At 36.9% G+C, this 24549-nt stretch overlaps 1 protein-coding gene across 3 annotated transcripts in view; it reads right to left on the reverse strand.

The window, feature by feature from the left end:
• Window positions 1-8004: 8004 nt before the first annotated feature.
• Window positions 8005-24549, reverse strand: part of CHRM3 (cholinergic receptor muscarinic 3) — a 263192-nt gene continuing 246647 nt past the window's right edge. For all 3 annotated transcript variants that reach the window (XM_090135382.1, XM_090135383.1, XM_090135385.1), the window contains one exon: window positions 8005-14559. In XM_090135382.1, the coding sequence (XP_089991508.1) occupies window positions 12738-14559 (1822 nt within the window). In that variant the 3' untranslated portion in view covers window positions 8005-12737. The remainder of the gene's footprint in view (window positions 14560-24549) is intronic.

Consider the following 24549-nt stretch of genomic DNA (forward strand, 5'->3'; position numbering starts at 1 on the left):
GATTCCCACACCTCTCACATCCCTTAACCTCTGGGTGTGAACAACTGTGAGAGCAAAACTATTCCCAGTGCACGAGATAAGCAAGTCCAAGACTGCCTCCTGAGAAAGGACATATACTAGTCTATGGGGCCCAATGACGTGCATCCCAGTGTCCTGAAGGATATGGCTGATGTGGTTTTCAAACCATTCTTAGACACATATGAGAAGTCCTGGCTGTCCAGAGAAGTCTCAGGTGACTGGAAAAAGGGAAGCATCACTCCCATTTTAAAAAAGGGAGAAATATCAGGGAAACTATGGACCAGTGAGCACCACCTCTGTGCCTGGGAAGATTGTGAAGCAGATGCTTCTGGAAGCTATGCTAAGGCATATGCAAGGCAAGATGGTAATATGTGACAGCCAGCATGGCTTCACCAAGGACATATAATGCCTGAACAATCTGGCGACACTTTGTGGTAGGGTGATGGCATCAGTGGACAAAGGACAACTGAAGTCATTTACCTGGACTCGTGCAAGGCCTTAGAAATAGTCTCACACAATATACGTATCTCTAAATAAATTGATATGGAACTGAAGAGAGAATATGGAATTGTTTGGTAGTTGCAGCCAGAGGGCTGTAGTAAATGGTTTTATGTCCTGGTGGAGGCTTGTCATGAGAGGTGCCTCCCAGGTGTCCACCTTCAGACTAATGCTTTTCAACATCTTTGTCAACAACAGAGGCAGTGGGGCTGAGTGTACACTTCAGCAAGTTTATATATGATACGAAGCTGAGTGGTGAGTTGATACAATATAACAAGGCATGCCATCCAGCTTGAAAAGTGGGCACATGTGAACCTAATGAAATTCAGCAAGGTCATGTACAAGGTGCTGCACTGGGGTCAGGGCAATCCTAGATATGCATGCAGACTGGGAGAAGAACTCATTGAAAGCAACCCCATGGAGATGGACTTGGGGATCCTGGTGGACAGAAAGCTGGACATGAGCCAGCAATTTGTGGTTACAACACACAAGGGCAGCTGTATCCTGGGCTGCATCAAAAGCCGGCCATTCTGTGATCGTCAGCAATGAATATATAGATGCTATAGTTAAGAAATATACAGGAAAGTTAGGTTAAGTAAGATTATTGCAACAGGAAGATAATAAATGGAAAATGCTTATCAATGTTGTAGGCTTACAATATTCTCCACAAGGAGCGATCTCTAGGAAGAGATCCTTCCTCCGTGGCAGTCAGCGCTTAAATGGGATTTAGGAGAGGTGGAGCCAGGCTCCACTCCTTCTGGTAACACAGGTGAATTGCCTTCACCTGTGCTCCCATGGCTGACTCATTGCTTGCCTCAGGTGGTCAATCAGAAGTTCAGACCATGATTCAGCAGTTCCCATACAGAAGATCAGCAAAGAGGAAAAGAAATCAATCTGTTCAGTGTAGCTCATCTGCCTATGCCCATTGATCACATGCCTTTTGCTTTACAGTGGTTTTAGATTCGACATTTTAAAATCTGTAGATGACTGTATCTTGTAGCAACAAGAGCTCCTCAGTGTACTGGAAACTGTTTGCTCTCTTCCAGTCTAATCTAGTGGGTGGCAACCCTGCCTGTGGCAGGAGAGAGTGGCACTAGATGATCTGTATGGTTCCTTCCAGCTCAAACTGTTCTATGATTCTACAAAATAGTAATCTCTTCTTAGGGATTCTTTATCAACTCTTTAGCTGAAGAGGCAAGAATTACCCTTGCATTAATTTATTGTAGAGAGAGACAGTTAGAACTTAGTAAAATATTGTCTTCTTTTTCTGAGGAAATAGATTGAATGCATCAATGTACAGTCAAAAAATCTGCTTGAGATAAATGACAGCTGTGACAGGAAAATGAGAACAACTTTCATGTTTTTATTGCTGCCTTAGAAGCAATTGATAAACAGTACACTTCATATATAAATGAGCATGTGTCAATATATGACAACAAAAATAAATTACAGTGACATAGTATTTAACTTTACAAGGTTGTACAAAATTTCCAAATATGAATAGATTTCAACTTAAAAATTTGAAATAAGTTAAAACTTCAACTATTCTGAAGACTTGAAAAATATACATACAATTTCACTCAATCACATAATTTACAGTATGTTTTTTGTTTTTTTAAGCTGTTAATCGTATACACCCATATATTTTATAACTGTATCAATGGAACATATTATCCTGCTATATGCAGATATACTGCACTGGTAGGGTGAAAGGGGTTCCCTGAGGGCACAGAACAGGCTTTGAGTGTTTATATTTTATGTAATTTGATTACATTCATTAACAAGAAATACAAAACCAAAGCATTATTTATCTGCCCTATAAGTTAAGAGTGATTTACATCCTCTTGCTAGAATTACTCTTGATTCTAATGAGAATTCTGAAGTATGATTAACAACAGCATTTGGCCAGACTAAGTCTGTTTAGCCAGGATAAATTAGGTCATATTATTTAATGAAATATGTGAAAAATATCTGTTTTTTGTTAGATCTCATTATAGGTTATATATCTAGTCTTGGCTATGCACAGAGATATTTGCTTCCACAACTAATAGGAAAATACATTTGATATGGTACTTTAAAGTAATAGAGTGGATTTTGGACTGGTATTTTAAACAGCTCAGTTATGTGCGCTTGATTTCTAAATGTTATGAAGATTAAAAACACTTGACAAATCCCCTTGCCTGTAAGTGTTTGAATAATTCAGAATGCTGAGGGTCCAATTCAAGCCATACAGTAAGGTGTAGAAAGGTCATACTGCAGCTTCCCGATACCTAAGGTATTGTGGTTAATACAAAGCTTGTCCAACTGATTCTGTGCTCCATCAAAAGGAAAAAACTCATTTATACCAAAACCATTTTTGAGGAATCAGACAGAGGAGATTTACACAAATTGGCATAGGAGAAAACTTCTTGGCTGTCAAAAGTGCAGGAAAACACTGGTACAACCAGAGATGAGTCTTAGACTCACAAAACCACAGAATCATTAAGATTGGAAAAGACCACCAAGATCACCTTGTCCAACCACCAGCCCACCCCCACCATGCCCACTAACCATGTTTCCCTGTGCCACATCCACACATTACTCGAACACCTCCAGGGATGGTGAACCCACCACCTCCCTGGGCAACCTGTGCCACTGCCTCACTGCTCTTTCTGAGAAGAAACGTTTCCTAACACTCAGCCTGAACCTCCCCTGGCATAGTTTGAGTCCATTACGTCTTGTCTGATCACTGTTATCTGGGAGAAGAGGCTGAGTATTAGATGAAAAAAGATCCATTTTTTCATATTTATTTCATCCATAAAGATGAAAAAAGATGTCTTTTTATGACTGAATTTTCTCTTCTCTGAATACATTAAAATGCTGCATCAGTAAACTGCCCTTCCTCCAAACAGGCAAGCGTTATACATACGTCATTTCAAAGGGAAGAAAGAACTGAAAAATGAGCCAGCGATAAGCGATTCCTCGTTTCCATTTTTCTCTAATCCTGCTGGAAATAACGGGCAGTGCTGCTCACGCTGAGGCTAGCAGCGTTGCCGGGAGCCGCGGCCCAGCTGTCCGGCGGCAGCGGGAGGACGGAGCCGGCAGAGGGCGCGGGGCAGCGCCGAGCCACGGCCGCCTTCCTCCGGAGCGGGGCGGCAAGCAGTTGCGCGGGCTGAGATTGGGGCAGAAAGCGGTACCGCGGCAAAGCCGGCTCCGGGAGCAACGGGAGCATGGAGGAGCCCAGCCCAGCCGAGGGCAGCGGTCGAGGTCGGGCCTGCGGGGAAGCTCGGATGCCGCGGGAGCACGGAGCGGTGTCACCGAGCAACTGAACGCGCCTTAAAGGCAATTAATAGCAAAAGATCCCCCGGCATACGAATGGAGTCCACGTTGCCTTCTACAAACTTTCCTGCAGAGAGCTATCACAGACGGAGGGGAATTCATGTCATCAAAGGATGGACAAAAACTTGACAAAAACTTCTACTTTTTCTAAATCACTCACTGCCCTTGCTACTCTTAATCTCAAATAGCTTTAAAGTTATTACTTTTTTTTTTTTTTTTCTTGATTGCTTGTTCTGTGTTCTGCCCTGTGCTGGATTGAGAGAGGAAAAAAGAACACGGAAATATATTTCAAAAGTTCATCCAACATCTCGTGGTTATGTAAAGCTTACATCAGCAACTGCTTGGCAGACAATGTGTTGTACAATCAGATATGACTTTATATCACATCAATTACTTTTTATCTTAACTAGCAAGCCACTCCATGAGCAGCAAGGAAAGAAATGACTTTATCAGCTTATACTAATGCAACCGTTATCAGGGGCATACAGGGTAAAAGGCATTTGTAGATTACAATAATAATATATTTTCAAGGAAAATTCCACATGGGAAGGTGCCACCTGACTTGCTTTATATGGATGAATGAAAAAAAATATGAATATATAAATAAATAAGGATGTTAAAGCAGCTTGGCAGTACAAAATCCCTTAAGAGCACAATGCTGCACAATGGGAGTTCAGTGGGCACCAAGTTTGTGCAGTACATTTGGGCTGATACCTATTTGGTTAGAGGAGAAATGAGGGAGCCCAGAGGGCTCCAGAACCGGTCTGATGCATTATTCTGCCTGCAACCACACAGCCATCCATTCTGCCCTCAGGGCTGCAGTGACCACGGAGGGCAGAATGCCTACAGTAGTATTTGAGTCTGTTCTGCAGTATCTACTCTTCGTATTTGCTGACTAAAGGAGGGAAGGTTACTCCAAAACACTTCTGAGAGGAATACAAATGCAAGCAGTCACTTTCTGTTATTATCCACCTCTACTCTTCCCATTAATGTGCTAATGATTTGCAAGATGCCATCAGTATAAGTTATGACCAATGATTCTTTCTGATAGTCTACTTGGACGTAAAAGTTTAATTAGTCACCAGGTGAATTGTTATGCAATACAACCCTTGCAATTTTGCCAGTAATTTAACTAACACTCTTATTTTGTACCTGAATGGATGGTTACAACTTGAACAGTAGATACCAGGCTTGGCGTGGCTATTCAAGCACTGCTTGTTTATACAGAAGAAGGTGGAAGTCTTTCTTCTACTGCTTCCTAATTATTTTATCTGCTTCCACTTAAGTTCATCTCCACCAGTTTTGGCAGAAGAAAAAGCAGGGTATGATAAGGAGTAAAACTGCAGATCCCTTTATATGAAAGAGGCTTCTGAGGTGCTGAATTACTGCATGAAATCTGCTCTTATATTTCAAAATCAGAAAGAAGTAGAAAAATATAAATGTACTGAAAATATTTGAGCCTTAAAAGCACATATTTGAATAATGTCTCTTGAACTTGTTTTGATCCATCATCAGAAAAACGGCACAGAAACCTTTCAATTCATAGGAACAGAAAAACACATCAGGAAACACATAGTGTATGTTCATCAGACTCCAATGATGTTATCTCTACTTGTATCACAAAAATACACAGTATCTCCAAGCTGTAGCAGGAAGCCGATGTCTTGGCTTCCGTGGCCCACGCCCTTCCCCAGGAGGGTGCAAATGGCAGGAGCTCATTTCCAGCTTCATGCTGGACAAAATCCTATGAACTCTGCAGGCCTTTAGAATGGAAGAAAGGCACGAATCCTGGAAACAAAAGTGATATGAAAAAACTGTACCTTTGTCACTGAACATGTACAACTTCAACAGCCTACACCTGCAAAGCATCATTCAGAAAGCAATGAATAATAATAGTTCATACTTTTTTAACTTTTAACTTCTAAACAGGTGCATTCATGCACTGTGCACACTGATTCCAATGATCTCTCCTTGTGCATCTTGCCACTGAGAGTGATAAATACATTCTTCTGTTCCATATTTTGCCTCTAATAACAGCAGCTGCCAGTCAATATGCATTGTACAGAGTACAAAAATGACCAGTGCTTATTTAAATTTCTCTTGCATTCAACAGTGTAGTAGTCTCTCATACGGGTAATTCCTGCCTCATAACAATAGGCAAAATGCATGAGCTTACGTCTGCTCTGAAAGTACCATTGACTGTAGATAAATGTGCAACTAATTATGGAGCTATACTATTTCGAAAACAAGCCTGGAAGGACCTTCTATCACATTCAGTGAAGTGTGCAGGTCCAGCAGCAGACAAAACAAAGTCTATTCTTAGCCTATGGCCAAGAAACCACACTGATCTTTTAATCAGTGCCAAAGGAGCCAAATATTTACTCAAATATACATCCACAGTCGAAAGGTTTTGTACTAATAAGGAGCAGTTGTAAAATAAGCACTATAAATGGAGATACAAGATGGACAAATTGAATTTCTGATTTTTTGCTTTTTCAGCTTGGTTCACTGTGTTTATGTGAAAAGAAATTAAAGCAGGAAAGGACGGAAGGGAAAAGAAAGGAAGGGAAGAGTAGGTAAGAGAAAGGGTCTGAGTAACAAAGTTTCATTGTGATATTTTCTGGGTATGATGAATTATCCAATAAAATTTCATTTCACTGGATAAATGCAAAAATTTGGCTTGTTTGCTTGTGAAATTCAAACAACTTTGTTTCTTTTTAGTGGAAATCTGGAAATGCTGACATGAATCTGATCTATCTATACTTTCCCTCTATTCCTATGTTTGTTTTTTTCTAATGCAGCAAAAATATGAAAAGCCTTTCTATTTTTTTAATAGGACAACACAACATTTCTTCTTTTCAGTGAAATTCTGAAATAAATATAGTTTTGAGTACTTTATAACAAAAATTTCAGATATTAAATACCTAGTTTTGAAATCCAAAATAAAACTCTTCAAAATTCCCTATTCATGTCCTCTCATTCTGGTGGAAAAAAAAAAAAAAAAAAAAAAGAAAAAGAAGAAAAGAAGAAAAAGGAAAAATTCAAACCACCAAAGGAAAAAAATTCCTTCACTCTAGCTACATCTGATTTCATAATATTTTGCAGGTACTAAAAATTGGATATTTCTATATTGATGGAAGAGGGTGTTGAATAGGTATGTACAGCTAGAGAAGACCGAATCCATTTGAAAAGTAAAAATAATGAATGGAAAAAAATCATACCGAATATCAGGTAATACTGCACATGTCTCTTTCTTATGATATATCCACACAATGCAGGGTTCAAAGTAAACTGAGCTACAACCTTTATTCTCATGGTGTTGACCTCTCTGAATCACAATGACAATCATGCGCAAAGTGAAATAATTAACTGCAAATTAATGAAGGCTCACTCCTCATCACTCTGATGAAAAGCAGTCAATGATGTTTACATGAATGATGAAGATTGGGATTCCTATTTCTCTTATGAGATCTCAGAATCCACTTTTAGAAATAGAGGCCTTCCTTTATTTTCATATATGGCAAAGCCAGAGAGATTTAATTAAACTAATGGAGTTGAACCTGGTGGAATACTGATGCAATAACTCAGTGTGCTGATCATGCATTTCTAAATTTTGGGTAATGTCCAAAGAACCAGAACAATACACAGAAAACAGCATGCTTAGAAATAAACACAATGCTTTTTGAAAAATATGCACTAAGATGTAGAAACATTTCTTTCAGCTAAGCAGAGCTGACCCAAACTGTCCAGGTACAACTGATGAGGCATCAAAGGTAATATTTACTATGACTGTCCATTTCAGCATAATTTTGCAACTACTTCCATGTACATTGTTTTAGATATGTGTGCATCTCTCCGTATGTAGCTACACAGCACAATGTCATACTTAGGTTATTCTTCTGAGATATACAGAGTGCACTTAGATGTTTAGGTACAATATACATGCTACATGATATGCACCTGAATAAGCCATTAAATAAATAGCACTTTCCTTATTGCTTTACTGTGTTATCTGTACTCCTTCCATTATATTATCCCTGTTGGGTTAATTGAAACTCTCTGATCATTTTAGTATTTAAAATGAATCCAAAAATCTGCAAGCACATATTGATATGCATCTGTAAGTAACCACAGCAATCTTTCTTTAAGAAAAAAAAAGAAAAAAAAAAAAAAGATAATCTATATTGTAATATAATATGTATTTCAAATGCAGCAGGGGTGATGAAAAGTAGATAACGTCCTGAATACCAGTTAATAAGTTTGCCAGCTAGGGCTGTGAAGATCTATCAGTGACATCAAATACTGTGCTGATGGAGCCAATACACAGGGTATAAAATTGTAGTGTCAAAGGGTATGAAATAGAACAAAAAATGTGCAGCTCCAAACATCCGATTCATATCAATTTTTTTTTGCAACAAATGGCATAACTGAATTAGTTATCCTATGCATTCTCATGCTAAAAGATGAAATGCAAAAATGCCCAATTAACAGAATTGCCAAATTAGTATTTTGCTCTCTATCCGTCTATAGAAATAGAGAAGTTGAGAGCCTACAGATGATCTATGCTTGGTAGAAGGGAAAAAACTCACTTTTAATTCTCTGAAAATCTGAACGTCATGTATGACTTAGTTAAACTTCCCATTGGAATGTTTGCGTATCACAGGAGTGCAGTTAATGGGCCAGAAAAGACAGCCATTGTCAAACCCAACACACATCTGTTTGTAAGCTTTAGTTAACAAAAAGTAATATAGACCACTTTGACCTGCTCCCAGAAGAAAGCGCAGTGGTATTTGCATGGGTAAATACATAAAAGATTAAAGGAATATATTTATATGTAAAGGATATTGCTTCAGTTCCTTCTGATCAGTCTTATACATCCTTAAGAAGAAAGTATCCAATCTCATCACTAAAACTGCTGGAGCTAGTAACATGCCCTTGGAGCATTTTAACTTGGCATAGAGATTTTTCGAAAGGGAAGAAAGCCTGAGAGTAAGATAAGCTTGTCAAACATTTTATGAAATATAGGAACCATTTGGAAGAGAATGAGATTTTGGAATCTCAAATATAAAATGGAACAGTAGTGCATAAGATGCTTAAGTGGGCCAATGTAATGCAGTTTATAAATGGTTTAACATAATACTACATGACTATCCATAGTATATATGCGGTAGCACGATGATGTCCAGATACTCAAAATTACTAATGGTGCTGATCAGGAAAAAAAGACCAAAAAATCCTTTTGCTTTGATGTTTGTATTCCATACAGACAAACTGAGTGCACTTAAAGAGTTTCATTCACTTCTTACATACACAAAGGTGACGAGCCAAGATGTTTTGAAGATTTTCTTACAGAAGAAGTAAGGAAATATAATAATCAATACAACCAAATAAGAAAGTGAAGTTGTACAAGACTGAAGAAGGTCATTAACTGCCTCAGAACAATGGTGTGGGCATTCTCACAAAACTGCTCTCTGTAGGCCACTTATTGTTCAGCCTATTTAGATCCAGATCTTCAGACCCTGGGAACTGCTCAGATCTGCACATGTTTATCCTGTGAGCAATGATTGACTGATCTGCAGTTTAAATTCTAGGAAGTGCGTTCTGTTGTGTAGGACGGAGCACCTCGACATCTATTCCTGGACCTCTGGATCAGGCATTTCTCACAGAATTTTTTGGTTCAGATGCAATAAACTGTCATACACTTTTGCATTGGGAAAGCCAAATTATTACAGTGGGTTTCACTGTCTTAAAACTGTTCAGTGGCTGACAGTGATTGGGGCCTATTCCACAAAGCTTTGTTCAGACAATCCAGTGGCTCCTGTCTGGCTATCTCCTCTCATTTTCTGATCCTCTTCATATGGAGTCTAATCTTGTATTATTGCAGTTAATGAGAATGATGGCTGGCCTCTGAAAAGCCAGCTTTTCATGTAAGGAATGTTTATGGGACTGAGCTGTTTGTCTGCCCTCAGAATGACGCTTTCTATCATGTTTCTGACTTACTTTTCCTGAAAACAATTGCAGTATTGTATCATTTGTACTTAAAAAAAAAGTGGTGCTGTGTCAGATTGTACCTTTGGGTCTCGCATCATTCTTCTTCTGAAAGCTATCATGTGCGTCTATGTTCATAAATAATATATCCACTTGTGCATATAATTACAATTTGTGTGTGTGCATGGGTTTAATGCAAACACATAGACGTAAAGGATACAAATTAATTTGATCCCCTCTGTACTTGCAACACAGACAAATTCTTAATATTTTATAGTGCATATTCCATTAAATAAATAACAAAATTGATCTGTGCTACAACATGTGTATACATACACAATTTATAATGCCTGTAGTAACATTTTAAAGCCTGTTCACACATCAAAATACAGGTTGTTTATTTCTACCTTAAAACAATCTGAGGGTTTAACTCTTCTTATTATGTAAACAGTGGTGACAGCTGCTTTCAAAGAAGCATAACTTCATTAAAAAATAATAGTTTCCCATTGTAAAATCAATACTAATATACCATAAATCCCCCTGCTGAACTCTAGCTTCCTTACATGCTCTCTCACATTTTGTGTACGAGGGGCACAGCACTACTCTAATTATCGGAAGATAATAATATGGCAAGATATAGATATAGATATATATTTAAATGTTAAAAGATTAGTTAGGTCAACTTGAGTAATGAATATATTTCAAATATAAGCTTCTTTCTATAAACAAAGGTATTTAATTTTCTTTGTAAAGTGGGTGCCTTGCAAGTCTTTAGTTCTATGTGTCTACTAAACTCATAAACCAATCCTGGGCATCTTTATCTCAAAATGCACTCGTGACATATAGCTGAAGCTTTAACTTTTTCATTTTTTTAACTAAACTTGCACTTGAAGTAGACTTACAATATAATTTACAAGCTTACTTTTAGGTAGACATTTTAAACAACTCATACAAAAGAAAGATTTGTATGTCAAGAGTATTTGTTTTAGTGACAAGAAAGCTAGGTATACTCTATTCATTTCTCAAGCAGACCTTTATGAATCACTTTAAAAGGACATTACAGCTGAAGACTGAAGAGCAATATTTATCAACATTAAATAAAACATTTGGTGAAGTATGTATAAATATTTCTTCATATGAACATAACACAAAATTAAATAGTTCAGATACACAGACACCATTTAATATATTTCCACTGTTGTCAAAATCATCTGTAAACACCATCTCACACTGAATACAAAAGCAGCTTTTACATCAGTTCTGTGTTCACAACACTGATGCCCCTTTGTAAAATAAATTTGTTTTGTTTTATTTTCAGAAAAAAAAAAAAAAAAGTTTAAGCAATAAAAAAGGTTTTGGTCAGTTCAAAGACAATACAAAATTATCTTTCAACACGTAAATAAATCAGATTTAGAACAACAGTTTAAAGTACAATCCTTTCCCTGGGGAACCTTTAACTTCTATAAATCACACTGTTTGGTGCAGACCACATCACAAATACCAGGAAATACTGGTCATGTCTAAGCTAGAAATATGAAAGCCCTTTAAAAATTTTCTTTATTAAAAATTACCAGGTTACAAATTGGCAATATCCACATTTTCTGAAACACCAAGTAACATGGCAATAAACAGAATTAGGTATACTTCTACTTAAAACAGATTCTGGAAAAGAAACACTTGAAAATGAGTGTCCTTCACATGCAAAAACAAATGATTTCTTTTACACACAGCTTTCACATCTGAAGATCACCTGGGGTGAGCACGAAATGGGGCTGCTGCTCATGTCCGCACCTGTCTGGCCACTCAGCCTTTGAGCATTGATGGCTCAGATGTGAGCTCTCATCAGCCGCACTCTACAAAGATAAACACGTGCTCTGCCCTGCATGTGACCATCAATTCTTTTCACCTTCATATTCTTTAAAGAGATGTAATCTCATGCGGGAAGAGATACTGTGCTCAAGGCAAAGATTATACTGGGCATACGCCCCATTATAAAACTCTGTAGACAGGCTCACAGGCAACGCTTTTGTTCTCTCCATTTGTTTTGGCTGGAGAGATGAACCTGAATTTCAGGTGGTGAGCAATGAGATAAATATTTATAATACAACTTTCTAATATATATATTTTAATTTCATTCACATGCAATAGTGATGTGGGGCCCTGAAAAACCTAGACCAATAGATTACCTCTTTCCTGGTATGTGTGTATTTTAGAGATGTGAATGTATTTTTTGCATACATACACACTCACACACACACATATATAACATGAGCTGCACACATGAGCTGCACACTTGGCGACCAGGAATCAGGGGTACAATTAATAATAATACACCAAAAGAGAAGTAGACAGGAAGCTCTACCTTGACAACAAGAAGCAATTTTGCAACCTATACAACGTCTCAAATAATTTCATAATCCTGTTTTGCTGGCTTGCTACATCCGTGTGTGACTTGAATTGAAAGCTGTTGGATTCCTTGGAAACAGAAGAGTTGGGCTAGCTAGATGTGCTTACCTGAGATCCCAGAGTTGATTACAATCAAAGAGCTGGGCAGATCAGTAATGGGGTTACAATTGCTATACAGCTTCTTTCAAATTTGTACGAAAACTTTATTAAGTCTTTCATTCTTTAGTAAAAATGTTGAAGTTTGTTAGTTTTTGCTGAATGCACACTTCATTTTTGTATTAAACCGGATTTATTAAAAGGATACATATGCCTGGCAGCTGCTTTCATGTCCTGATGTTTAAATGTTTGAATCAGCACCCTGGAACCACCCTCCCACCCCATCCCGTCCTGTCCCATTCCAGCCCCTCCCAATCTCATCCCATCCCATCCTACCCCATCCCTTCCAAACCCATCTAATCCTGTCCCATCCCATTCTCCATTATTTTTTCAGTTGTTTAAAAAATACTATTCTATGAAGCCTCCCTAGGGATCCGCTTATGAAAAATGACAGATTGCCTTTGCTGATACTGCTGTTTGCGTCGTTTTCGTTTGTCACACTGGCACAGCAGTAACATCTTGAAAGTATTTCTGAACATTTTGTTACACAGTGCATAGCACACCGGGTTCACCGTGCTGTTGATGTAGCAAAGCCAGTACCCCAGGTTCCAGACAGTTTTGGGGACACAATTGCAAAAGGTGTTCACCAGAACCATGATGTTATAAGGAGTCCAGGTAATGATAAAGGCAAACAAAATGGCACTGAGTGTCTGCGCCGCTTTCTTTTCTTTGATAAGTGACATTCGTTTTCGCTTTGTGATTTGACTTCTGGTCTTCAAGGCAAATTTTTTTGCCAGAGTTGCTTCCTTGAAGGACAAAGGCAGGGCTGCAGATGTCTTGGTCATTGATGAGATGCCATCAGAAGCTGTAGCTGTCTCTGCTGACCCTGGCTGAATTGGAAGCTTTGAAAAACTCTTCTGGAAACTTCCACCATCCTGAATGCTTTTGGGAGGTTGCAGTTTTTTAGGTTTCTTTTCCTGTGAGTCCGTGTCAGATTTCTGCAGTTCATCTGCTGACTCATTCAGATCTTCCGAGGAGGGCAACTTTGTGGAATTGAGGATGGCACTGTGACCAGGAAGCTTCAGAACGATTGAATAGATAGCTCTGGTCTCTGCTGTGATGTCCTCTTCATCAGATGAGGCTGAATTTTCAAGGGAGGCAGCAGCATCATTGTTGTTCCAGCTGTCACTGCTGCTGTGCTCTTGATCCCCCTGGTCTGTGTTGGGTTCCCAGCTCTTCATTGTGAGCCAGAAGTGGCAGCGCCTGTACTTCCTACGGCTGGAGCGCTTTGTGCTCTGCCGTTGCAGCTCATAGCTGCTGCAGCTCCGGGAGCTGCCAGTCTGGTGTACAAAGCGTGCTGTCTCTGCCTCACTGCCCGAAGCCTGTAGTCCTGCTAACTCTTTGGTGCGTTTCTCAGTCTCCTTGTAAATCCTCCAATACAAAATACTCATAATGGTGACTGGCAAGTAAAAGGCAGCTATGGCAGTGCCAAAAGTGATGATAGGTTCACTTAGAAACTGGATGAAACATTCATCAGGAGGCACAGTCCTCTTCCCAACAAAATACTGCCAGAACAAGATGGCAGGGGCCCAAAGAACAAAAGAGATGACCCATGCTAAACCAATCATTACTCCAGCCCTTTTAGTTGTTCGTTTGGCTCTGTATGTAAGCGGCCTAGTGATGGAAAAATACCTGTCAAAACTTATGACAAGGAGATTCATGACAGAGGCATTAGAGGCAACATAGTCAATGGAGAGCCAAAGATCACAGGCCAAGTTTCCCAAAGCCCAGTGGCCCATAATGATGTATGTGGTGAAAAGATTCATGGAAATAACACCGATGATCAAATCTGCACAAGCAAGACTCAACAAGAAGTAGTTGTTGACTGTTTTCAGTTGTTTGTTAACCTTAAATGAGACAATCACTAGGATGTTTCCTATGATGGTCACTAGTGCAATAATCCCAGTGAGGAAAGCAATCAAAACTACTTGCCAGACAGTGTGTCCACCCAGAGGGTCTTTGATTGTGGCATTTAGGGATGTGTTTGTTGATTCCACAGTGGAGAAGGGAAAGCTCTCTGTGGTCTGAGGAAGATCATAGCTGCCAATAAGCGATGCTCCTTCATCAAGTAGTCCTGGTCCATGGGAATCTCTCTTCCAGAAGGAGCTCACATTTGAAAACAGGGGCAAGGCTGAACTGCTATTGTGCATGATCATTGTGGCTCTCTGACATAGTCTGCGATGGGGAGAAAAACAAAAAAATATTAAGTGAATGAGTGCAGGTGATAAATAAAAAAATTGTTCACATACTTATATACATAACCTTTAGCACTTTGAAAGAAGTCTTCAAAAGCACAGTTGCCTGTGATACAGTCTAAGTCAAACACATACGTGATAGTACTCAGCTTACAGCAGTGAGTAATCAAAGCTCTTTGTAGCAGTCACACAGTGTTTTCTCAAAAGAAGAAAAACCAAATTCCCAGGAGAATTTGAACCTTTGATAGCATTAAAATGTCCACTAACTCTTAATTAAAATTCTTCCTAATGGAAGCACGGAACTCTATATCTGAACAACCTGCTACCTTGGAGCCTTCAAAAACTAAATGCCAGACACATGTAGATATGAATTCTGTGAGACTGAGTCACTGCTGGTCCCCAGAGCTCCCATGGCTCTAGCAAAATGCAGCCTCAGACTCTGCAGTCTCCAGAAATAGCTAACATGGAACAAAAATATTTTTCCGCCTTTCCTTAAATTAGAGATACAAGTTCAGTATGATTTAACTACATATCAAGCTACTATATCCCTACACTGCTACAAAATAAAAAGATCTTTTCTGCTATATTTCAGCTATCTGGTAAGGGTACTAGAAGTTCTCACCACTACTTTTTGTGCATGACACTCGTCATTTTGTATCTACATTTTTACACTTGGTTTAAGGATTTTACATGTATGTGTAATGACTTAAAAATGTCTTTGGGGCAATACAGTAAAATTTCCTTTGAAAGTATGGCCTCTAGAGTTGGGAAAAATGTTTAGCAGAAGTATGTCAAAGCACTTATTAAACACGTCGGAAAAAAAGAGGAAAAAAAGCATGAAAGGGATTCGTAATTAAACTTTAATCCTTTTCCCTAAGTACTTATGTAAAATGAAGACATGTTCAGAATAGGGATTTGGATTTCCCTTATTTCATTAACTTCTGTGGTCATCTGACTAGATCTGTTGTAATAAATCAATTATATCATCAAGCAGCAAGAATTTTGATGAGAAAATCCATTGCAGATGATAAATATTGAAGAAAATATGCTTTCAAAGGCAAACGTTTGTATTCTTACAGAATCATTTCAGAGTCAATATATTATGAAATGAGAAAATTATGAGAAGCAAAATGCACTGGTGTTACAGAAAATAGTTAAAGAAAAAGGGATGTTTTGGTTCTGTATATATTTTGTTGTTCTTTGAAATGCACTTGTTTTTGTCAGCAAGCTGTATGAAGCTGTGATTTTAAACTGTATAGTTCCTTTTATATATGCATTAAAAGTAACAACAATTTGTTACTTTAGTTCATGTATAACAATTACACAAACCATATTTTGGTGTCAAGGACATATTAAATTTTCTGTTCTATTAATAAAAAGAAAAGATTACAATGTTACTGCAGAGTCTAATTCAATCTACATTGAAAGTGTTCATTATCATAATAACACATATATAACAAAAATACAATACCTAAACATAATAACAAAATAATAACTGTAAATATTGCTCTGGTAAACACAGTATTAAATTCAACTTCTTTCTCGATAGAAAGATGGAAGTTTGAAACTAAAATTATCTTTCATCAAAAAAGTTGACATTCTAAATCCAATTTTCATTGGAAAGGAAATGTGCACGCTTGCATGAAAATTCAGACAAACAGACATTCTAAAAATTTGTCAATTTGTAAATGAAATCAAATCGGGATTTGGTTTTGAAACAGTTTTCTGAATTTCTTTTCAACACTGAAATATTGTGGAATTTCATACAAAACTATATAGTGTCCTAAAATGTCTGCTCAAGTGAGAATTCAATTTTCTGAAGGAAAATAGTGACATTTTTTCACAGTTTGTTGATTGCTTGGGAAAAAAGACTGACAAAATCTGAATTGGCTTCATAGGAAGGAAACAGTGAAAATGAAGTAGACAATTAACCATGTAACAGAAATAGCAACGGGCAACCTGCACTTATTTGTTTTTCAGAACTAATTTTAAAAACCCAGGAAATAAGAGCAAAAGCACAAGACTTTAATCACAAAGATTACATTGACATCACATAAAATGATGATTAAAACTTATGTGTTGTAAAAACAAATCGTTTAGCAAGATGTATTAAACTAATTAGAATTCCCCACATTCCTCACTCTGATTTTCACAGACCTAGCTAAGAATAGAGAGTCTATCACTCTGCCTGTGTTAAATGTTGCAGTTTAGGTGACTATCTTGACACATATTTGGCTTTTCCTACGGCTGCCACCCACTTGTCCTGTCTGCTGATTTAAACTTTGTGGGCAATGTTATTACAGGATTTAGAACAATCAGAATAACAACTCCTACCAGCTTAAAGTAAGGTATACCAAAAACCTTGGTCATAACAGATAGCATTCAACATATTGAAGACTGGTCCTGAACTTGTACCTGATGCATAAAAATGCATATTTTGTATCAAATACATAATTCATGCAGGACTTAGGGCATAACAGAACAAAGTGGGTGAGGAAGAGTGGCTCATGCAAGATGCTTGTAAACATGTAAGTGATTAAGCAGGACAAGAGGAAAAGAAGGCACAAGGAAGATATTTACCAAAGATGCTGGAAGAAACTCTTTGCCACTGTCATGGGAAATTGTTCCCTATAAATTAGAAGATGGTGCCAGGAAACACATTAATTTTTTGCATACTTAAATAGTCATTATGTTTTATATTTTGCTATACTTTTTATGCGTTGCACTATTGAAACCTTAAGCTTGTTTTACTCTCCTATTGAAATTCACAAGAATGATTGTGTCTTGGGACCACTCGAGTTTTGAAACTGCAGTGCTACCAAAATACTCATGGAATGAGTAGTGCAAATTGCATGACTGTGTTCAAACACCATAACTTCTCCTTGGAAGAACTGTTTTTTAATGATGACAGAGTGAAGTGGCTATCAGTTTTAAAATCAACTCAGGATTTCCTTACATTTAATAACAGGTGACTATATGTTTATCAAAATAGTTTAGTTCACCAAGCAAGTATTTACCAGCTTGGGTTTCAGCATCTTTAGACATACAGCTAATACAAAAATGAAATCATGAAGATGGTTCTATAAAGTGAATTGCACTGAGGTCTATTTTAGTAAATAGCTATAAAGAAATGAACAAGAACATGCCCCATCCTTGTAGACATTCATGGTCAAGCTGGACGGGTCTCTGAGCAACCTGATGTAGCTGTAGCCGTCCTTGTTCCTTGCAGGGGAGCTGGATGAGATGATCTTTATAAGACCCTTCTAACTCAGATTATTCTATGATTCTACGATTGTAGGATAGCTAAAACAAATAGCAGCATTATGCATGTTTCCAAGAACTATCCATATGCAAGTTTTTGAATGCAAGGTGTAGAAAAATAACACTAGATAAAAAGTACACTACAGCATGTGAATCATTTTCTGAGGCCCATTCCATCTGTACTGTTATGTGATATCTATGTGGTCATCTTTTTTTCTTTGTTCTCAATCAAAAATTTCCACACTTGTCAGACTGCTTTTCACAAGCAAATCCATGCAAACTTTTCTGAAACTATTTCACCATGTTCTTGCCATCTATTAGAAAAGGTGTGAGACACAACATACTTCTTTCTTTGCTTCCTCAAGCAAATGTTTTTGGAGCTGGTATAATTCAGGCCACTATACAGAATGTGTTCTATCTTATCCTACTGCTTCAATGAAGGTGAACAAGTCAAATTTGTAGTGTCAAACAGACTCATCCCACCTCTTATAAAGAATGAAAGTCTGCAGAAGGCCATTTGCAAAAAGGCAGAAAGAGGTCTGGATGAGAAGCACACTCCTGCTTTTCATTCACTCCTCCTCCAGTACCTTCATAACTGCTCAAAACACCTTGACCAAGGAAGTTATTGATTGTCATGTAGAATGGCTAGAAAAATGGAGATCTCACATATTCAGGAATTATAAATCAAAGTATGTGTAAACTCAATGTGCAATAATACATTCTCCTTTGAAGGAGGCAGTGAAGCACTATTTAAGTTCAGCTAGCTGCTTTCAATGCACAGGTGAAATTAAAACACAGTTCACTTGTGAGCAATCACTTAAAGAAACAATGGCGATATTCTTGCCAATTATTTATGGGTCAGTGTGGATGAGAAATAGAACCAGTGTAAAGTATCCTTGCAGTGTTTTACATAGGAACTAGGCTGTCAGAGAAGATGAAGTCACAACAATATAGTATGGCAGAGAACTGAGTTATTATATTTGCCAAATATATGCTAGAAGTAATTAATTTTATAGAGTGCAGACACTCTTTCACTGACACTGGGGCAGAGAGCATAGGATGAAGGCCATAAGGCATGTCCTCAACACACATACATGGGTAAAAACTCTACAAGGTACATCCAACATAGTCAAGTATTGATTGAGTAGTCTGAAAGATAATTTTTGATGATGATAACATTTCATTGCTTTTTCAAGTAAAGCAATGCAAGCTAGTATCTTGTAATAGATGAGAAAGGACCTGGGAGAAGATGCTGATAAAAGAATAAAGGAAACAAAGCTTTAATTAAAGAATAAAGATTAAAAAATGGTATCCCTTAGAGCTGATGGTAGAAATAGCAGTATTACTAAGAAAGCAATAAAATTGTTGACAATTCAGTAGCGCTTCACATTTTCAATACGTAATAAAATCATAAACAAACGTAAGTGTTATTTTTGGAAGTCCAAAACAGCTACAGTTTGCAAATAAATTTGTAAAGCTAATGTATAAATGCATTATCTACCACTAAATCCACTAAAACAATTGAGAATTCTGTTTAACTGTAGAAACTGAAATGCAGCTTCAATGTAAATTAGCTAATAAATACTTTCAGAAATAGTATATACTGAGTCACTATGAGGAAACCTGGGAAAACCTTACTTCAGCTGCATCCTTCATTTTCCAAATCTACTACACGTTTTCTACTATCTATAGAAGAAGCACCCCAAGGAAGCAGAAAATGTTCTAGGTCTTCAGCTCCAACAAAAATGAGAGCTCATCCAGCAATACAGCCTGCCATCACCTTCCCAGCCAGCCAAGATCAAATACAAAAAGATGGGGAGATAAATGCAAGAGGATCCACAAATATGTGGATAAGAATTTGCAAATCATTGGTATGATATACTGCATTACAATTTCAAGTCAGTGATTAATGAAGGCAACTCCATGCAGTGAATTATAAAAAAACCAAGCCTTTAGAATGTTTGCTATACTTATTTAAATAGAAATAAGCATTGTTACAAAATCAAAATGTGCTAAAATAAAAAATACACGCACATTTTAAAGTTTTCCTGAAATTACCCCCAAGATTGCATATAACTATTATTTTTCACACTTAAATTTTCTTTTTCAAAACACAAAAAATAATATTAAAAAAAAAAAGGAAAAATGCAAGTAGTTATAATGCTGTTCACTCTTCTACATTCCTTATATCATTGCATCGCTGCAGATAATGTAGCACATGGTACAATATTCATTAAAAATGTGTGTGATAACAGGAGGCACAACGCAATTGCCAGTGAACTGGACATCAGATTTACAATAACTTATCTATACTGATGATTAAAAGTATAATACATTCAATACAGATTTTCATCTTTGCAGAACGAAAATACAGAGCTATAGAAGTCTATCCCACCACCAAATATCCTGGTACACATACAGTTGATACAAACATGTAACTGATATGCTCTTATACTTGTATATATACATACACATATGCACATAAGACTATGTACATAAAAATATATCACATTAAATAGGATAAAAGTATACACGTGTATATAACTGCAGATACGTGTGTTTATATATACATATACATGTATACATCTGCAGACATAGACACAAATACCTTTGTCACTTTTCCAAATATTGTTAAATGGAAAGACTAAACCTTTTGCTGATTAGCTGTCAACTTGATATAAATAAACTGTCAAACATATCCCACCAAGGTGAAAGTTGCAAACACTTCAACTCCAATCTCTACCATTTTCCTTCCATAAAGATGTTTTGCTCAGCCTTTGCTAGCCTAAAATTAGCTAGATTTAATAAGAAGCTGCTTTTGTGATTTGTGAATTAGATTTTACTTATTATTTGCTTATTATGTTGCTTCTGTTAGTGTCTGAAGCCTATAATGAACAAGTTAGACTCATTCTCTATGAACAAACTCATTCCCAGGGATGTAGTAGAATACTCACGACTGAAGGCTTTCAAGATGCAATTACACAGAATGCTAGACAACAACACGAAGGCTCCCTTTTCCGATGAAATGCTGGACTTGCTTTGTCCGTGGACTTTTGAGATCCCTTTCAACATGGGCTGTTTTATGGTTCTATGATATATTTCTTTCCATGACTTTGGAGAGCATTTACCAGACCTAATGCAAAGCACAAAATTACCTGGCCCACCAGTCAGCCTCTCTCCCTACTGAGAGGCTCGTAGGGCACTGGAATAGATTTCCCAGGACTGTGGTCATGGCTCCAAGCTGCCAGCATTCAAGAAGCATTTGGACAATGGTCTCAGCCATAGGGTTGGAATTTTGGTTGGTCCTGTGTGAAGCCAGGAGTTAGGACTCTGTGTTCCTTACGGGTCCCAGCCAGTTCCAGATAATCTATGCTTCTGTGATCTCCCTTCCAGCCCTACAGTCAGCAAAAGGAACATCCCTCCAGAGCAACTTCAGTACTCCAGCTGAGATGCACACGAATGCCAGACTAGGAGCAGAAGAAACACTACCTAAGATAGCCAAAGAATCTAAAAGCAGTATCTAAAGCCTTTTTTATTCCTTAATTTTCCAATTAGTTTTTGGCAAATATCCACCATGCTGTTCATATTGACTGCAAGGCCTTTATTATACCTCCCAGCTGTCCCTGCAGCATCCACTGTGGGCCTTGGATGCTTACACTGCATTTGCTTATACAATATTTGTTCTTCCAAACACCTTTCAGGGAGAAACTTGAAACATGAGCTCAAGGTGTAGTATCTGTTTTACCAAGGTCAATAGCAGCAGATTTGCTCACGGAATTGCACTTTCCATTCTCAGGAACCTGCACTTTGCAGTTATTATCTGAACAATTCCTGTAGAAGAAAAAGAAACCTTCAAAAATGAGGGCTTAGATGTGCCTTAAACTTTTGAATTACTGAAAACAAAAACAAATTAGGTCTTGTTTAATTAAGATTACAGTAAATATTGACTACCACCTATAATGGTTAAAACGTCGATGTGCCTTCATATGAAGAGAGGCAATTATTTAAATTCCAGGCATTCTCTTTCAGAGAACCTTATTAAAATTACACCCCATCTGTCTAATTGATATTGGAGTAAACAGACATACAGTCCAAAACCTAGTCAGAATTACAATCAAATATTGAGAGTTTAACTTACTGACTTAAATGATGTGTATTGTAGGTATCCAGGGACAGGAAAGCCTGGGTAAAGGGCTGGATATGACATTGAATTTAAACATGAAAATAGATTGAGGGAGTGAAATTTTTTTTCTTTGAGTAAAAACCTATCCAGCTCAGAGACTTCATTTCAATATTCTCTTGTACATACATTTTTAACATATTTCTTAATATTTTATTACTTACTGTTGTGATGAATCCAAGACATGATCTAAAATTTCACATTACAGTGTGTAAATGTAGATACTTAACTACCTCTTTGTAAAAAGCCATCCATAGACTCTCAATAAATTATAATTCTCTCAATAAAATATTTAAATATCACATACTAAAATGCTGGATATGTAAAGTAAAGGAAATTCTTATCCATAATGATATATTTCTTCTAGATGGCGTTAGATGCTACAATACATTGACTAAACAGGGAAAAGTATGAGCCAATGTAGAGAGAGAGAAAAAAAATCAAGATTTTGGAGTGAAATTCTCTTATTTTCCTATGCATCATTTTTCTCTAAAACAATACTCATATTTGAGCAAATCAGTATCAAGAAGAAAGTGTTCATCTAACTCATATGCTAGATAAAACAAATACATTTTACCACACTCATTATCCAACCCTACTTTTAGTAATCCTTGGATGCATTTAAAATCTGTATTGAACGTGAACATTAGCCTTTAAGAATATTTACAGACAATAACAGACCTCATCCAAACTGTCTTTAAGGAAACTGCTTTAGAACAATGTAATCAGTTGATTCTGTTATAAAAAGAAATACATTCTTTGTTTTTACTGTTTGTCCGCTGACACAATCAGTAAAAACTGGAAAACAGTACAAATGTTTTTCAAGTATCAGAGGACAAAGAGCCTGGACATGGAGCTTTAAAGAAGACACCTGACACACTATTCTCAGTTTCATTTGTCTGCAAGAGGAAAATGAAATGACAAGATGCTATCAAGCCTTGAAATTGAAAATATTTTTTTTCTGGAAATTCTTTCTATGTAGGGAGAATTAATAGTCTAAATACAAAAGAAAACAAAGCAAAAACTAAACATCAACAACAAAAAACAAATCCCACCATAAATAAATATTCAACCGATTGCTTTGATTTTCTACCTTTTCAATAAAAAAAGTACTTTTTCTTTTTTTTTCCTTGGGAAGACGTTTCATTTTCAGTCAAATTCAAGCAGAACTCCATTTTTGTTTTAAATTTATTTATTTTTGACAAATGTATCTGCAAGCAGATTAACTACTCATTGTTATTTATCTAGAGAGAATAGTAGTAAAAATTTGTGTTTACAAAAAGGTCTAGCAAAGAGCTATTTGGACCCCAGATCAAAAGACAGCATCTACCAGCCAGCAGGTCCTCTATCATGAGAGATCTCTGACGTACATCATTTAAATGTGCTAACACAAGGTTGAAGTTATCTTAAGCATGGTGGAATCCTATAAGCTCCTGAACAGTACTTCTGCTGCACACTACTTTTTATAATGTAACTGTGCCATTGGACCCAGGCGTTAAAAATGCAAACCAACTCATACAATTTTTTGGATGATAGACAGTCTGGCAGTTTTAAATAGGATGCAATAAGGTAAATTGAACAATGCTACGAAATATTTAATTAAGGAAAATTTATTGTTTCCTCCCTTAATGATTGAAATATTATGGCTAACTACTGCAAGAGAAACAACAGTCCCCAATTGGACAAATGGTTTTCTTAAAAGCTGGCCAAAGTTAGAGGGAAAAAAGGTGGTAAGTGATATCTATTATTTAATGAATTCTATATAGATATTTGCAAGTTGGAACTACTTTGACTGAAAAGAATTTTTTTGTACAGAAACTTTGTGTCAGAATGCTATGCTTTTAATCAAAATGTATTATTTGTTTTCACACAAAGTAGAGTTTAAAGTTTTAAAGCTTGGTTTCATCAAGTGAAAGTTTAAATGGTTGGCCAGAAAATAGATACTTTTGATGTATTTATTTATTTAATCTGATTACTGAGTGTGAATTCCTAATTTACCAGATTTAGGAATATCCTTTCATACTGATAATTTGATCAAATTGGGAAAGTATATGAAACCCACTAGTAATTGATTAAGGAATTAATCTATTGCTGAGTGGAAGAAAAGTGCTGTAAATCTTTATATTTCTTTAATATAATTGTAAGAAAATGCAATGGTATATTTAAAATGGAATATTTTTACTTTAATGAAACAGCTTGGGACTGAATCAGACAAAAAGGCAAAATGCTTTGTTTCAGTGCTTTGTTGTAAATATTTACATAAATACTGAAAACATTTCATTATTCACTCTTACATATTAAGTAAATCTTTCCATCTGTTTGAAAGTGTGGTTTAATACCCACTAGGTGGCACAACAGTTATTCAAAAGCAAAAAGCAGAATCTTAACTGGTCTCTCTTAAAGCCTTTATGTCTTATATGTGGAAATCATAGCCAAATAAATTATATGTACTACCTGATACGGACAGCACCTATAAGAAATGCACAAAATCCAAGTATTTGACTGAACCAAACTGGCAGCCATATTACA

This window comes from Phasianus colchicus, chromosome 2 (genome assembly GCF_987193195.1).
Source record: "Phasianus colchicus chromosome 2, bPhaCol1.hap1.1, whole genome shotgun sequence".
Taxonomy (NCBI): domain Eukaryota; kingdom Metazoa; phylum Chordata; class Aves; order Galliformes; family Phasianidae; genus Phasianus; species Phasianus colchicus.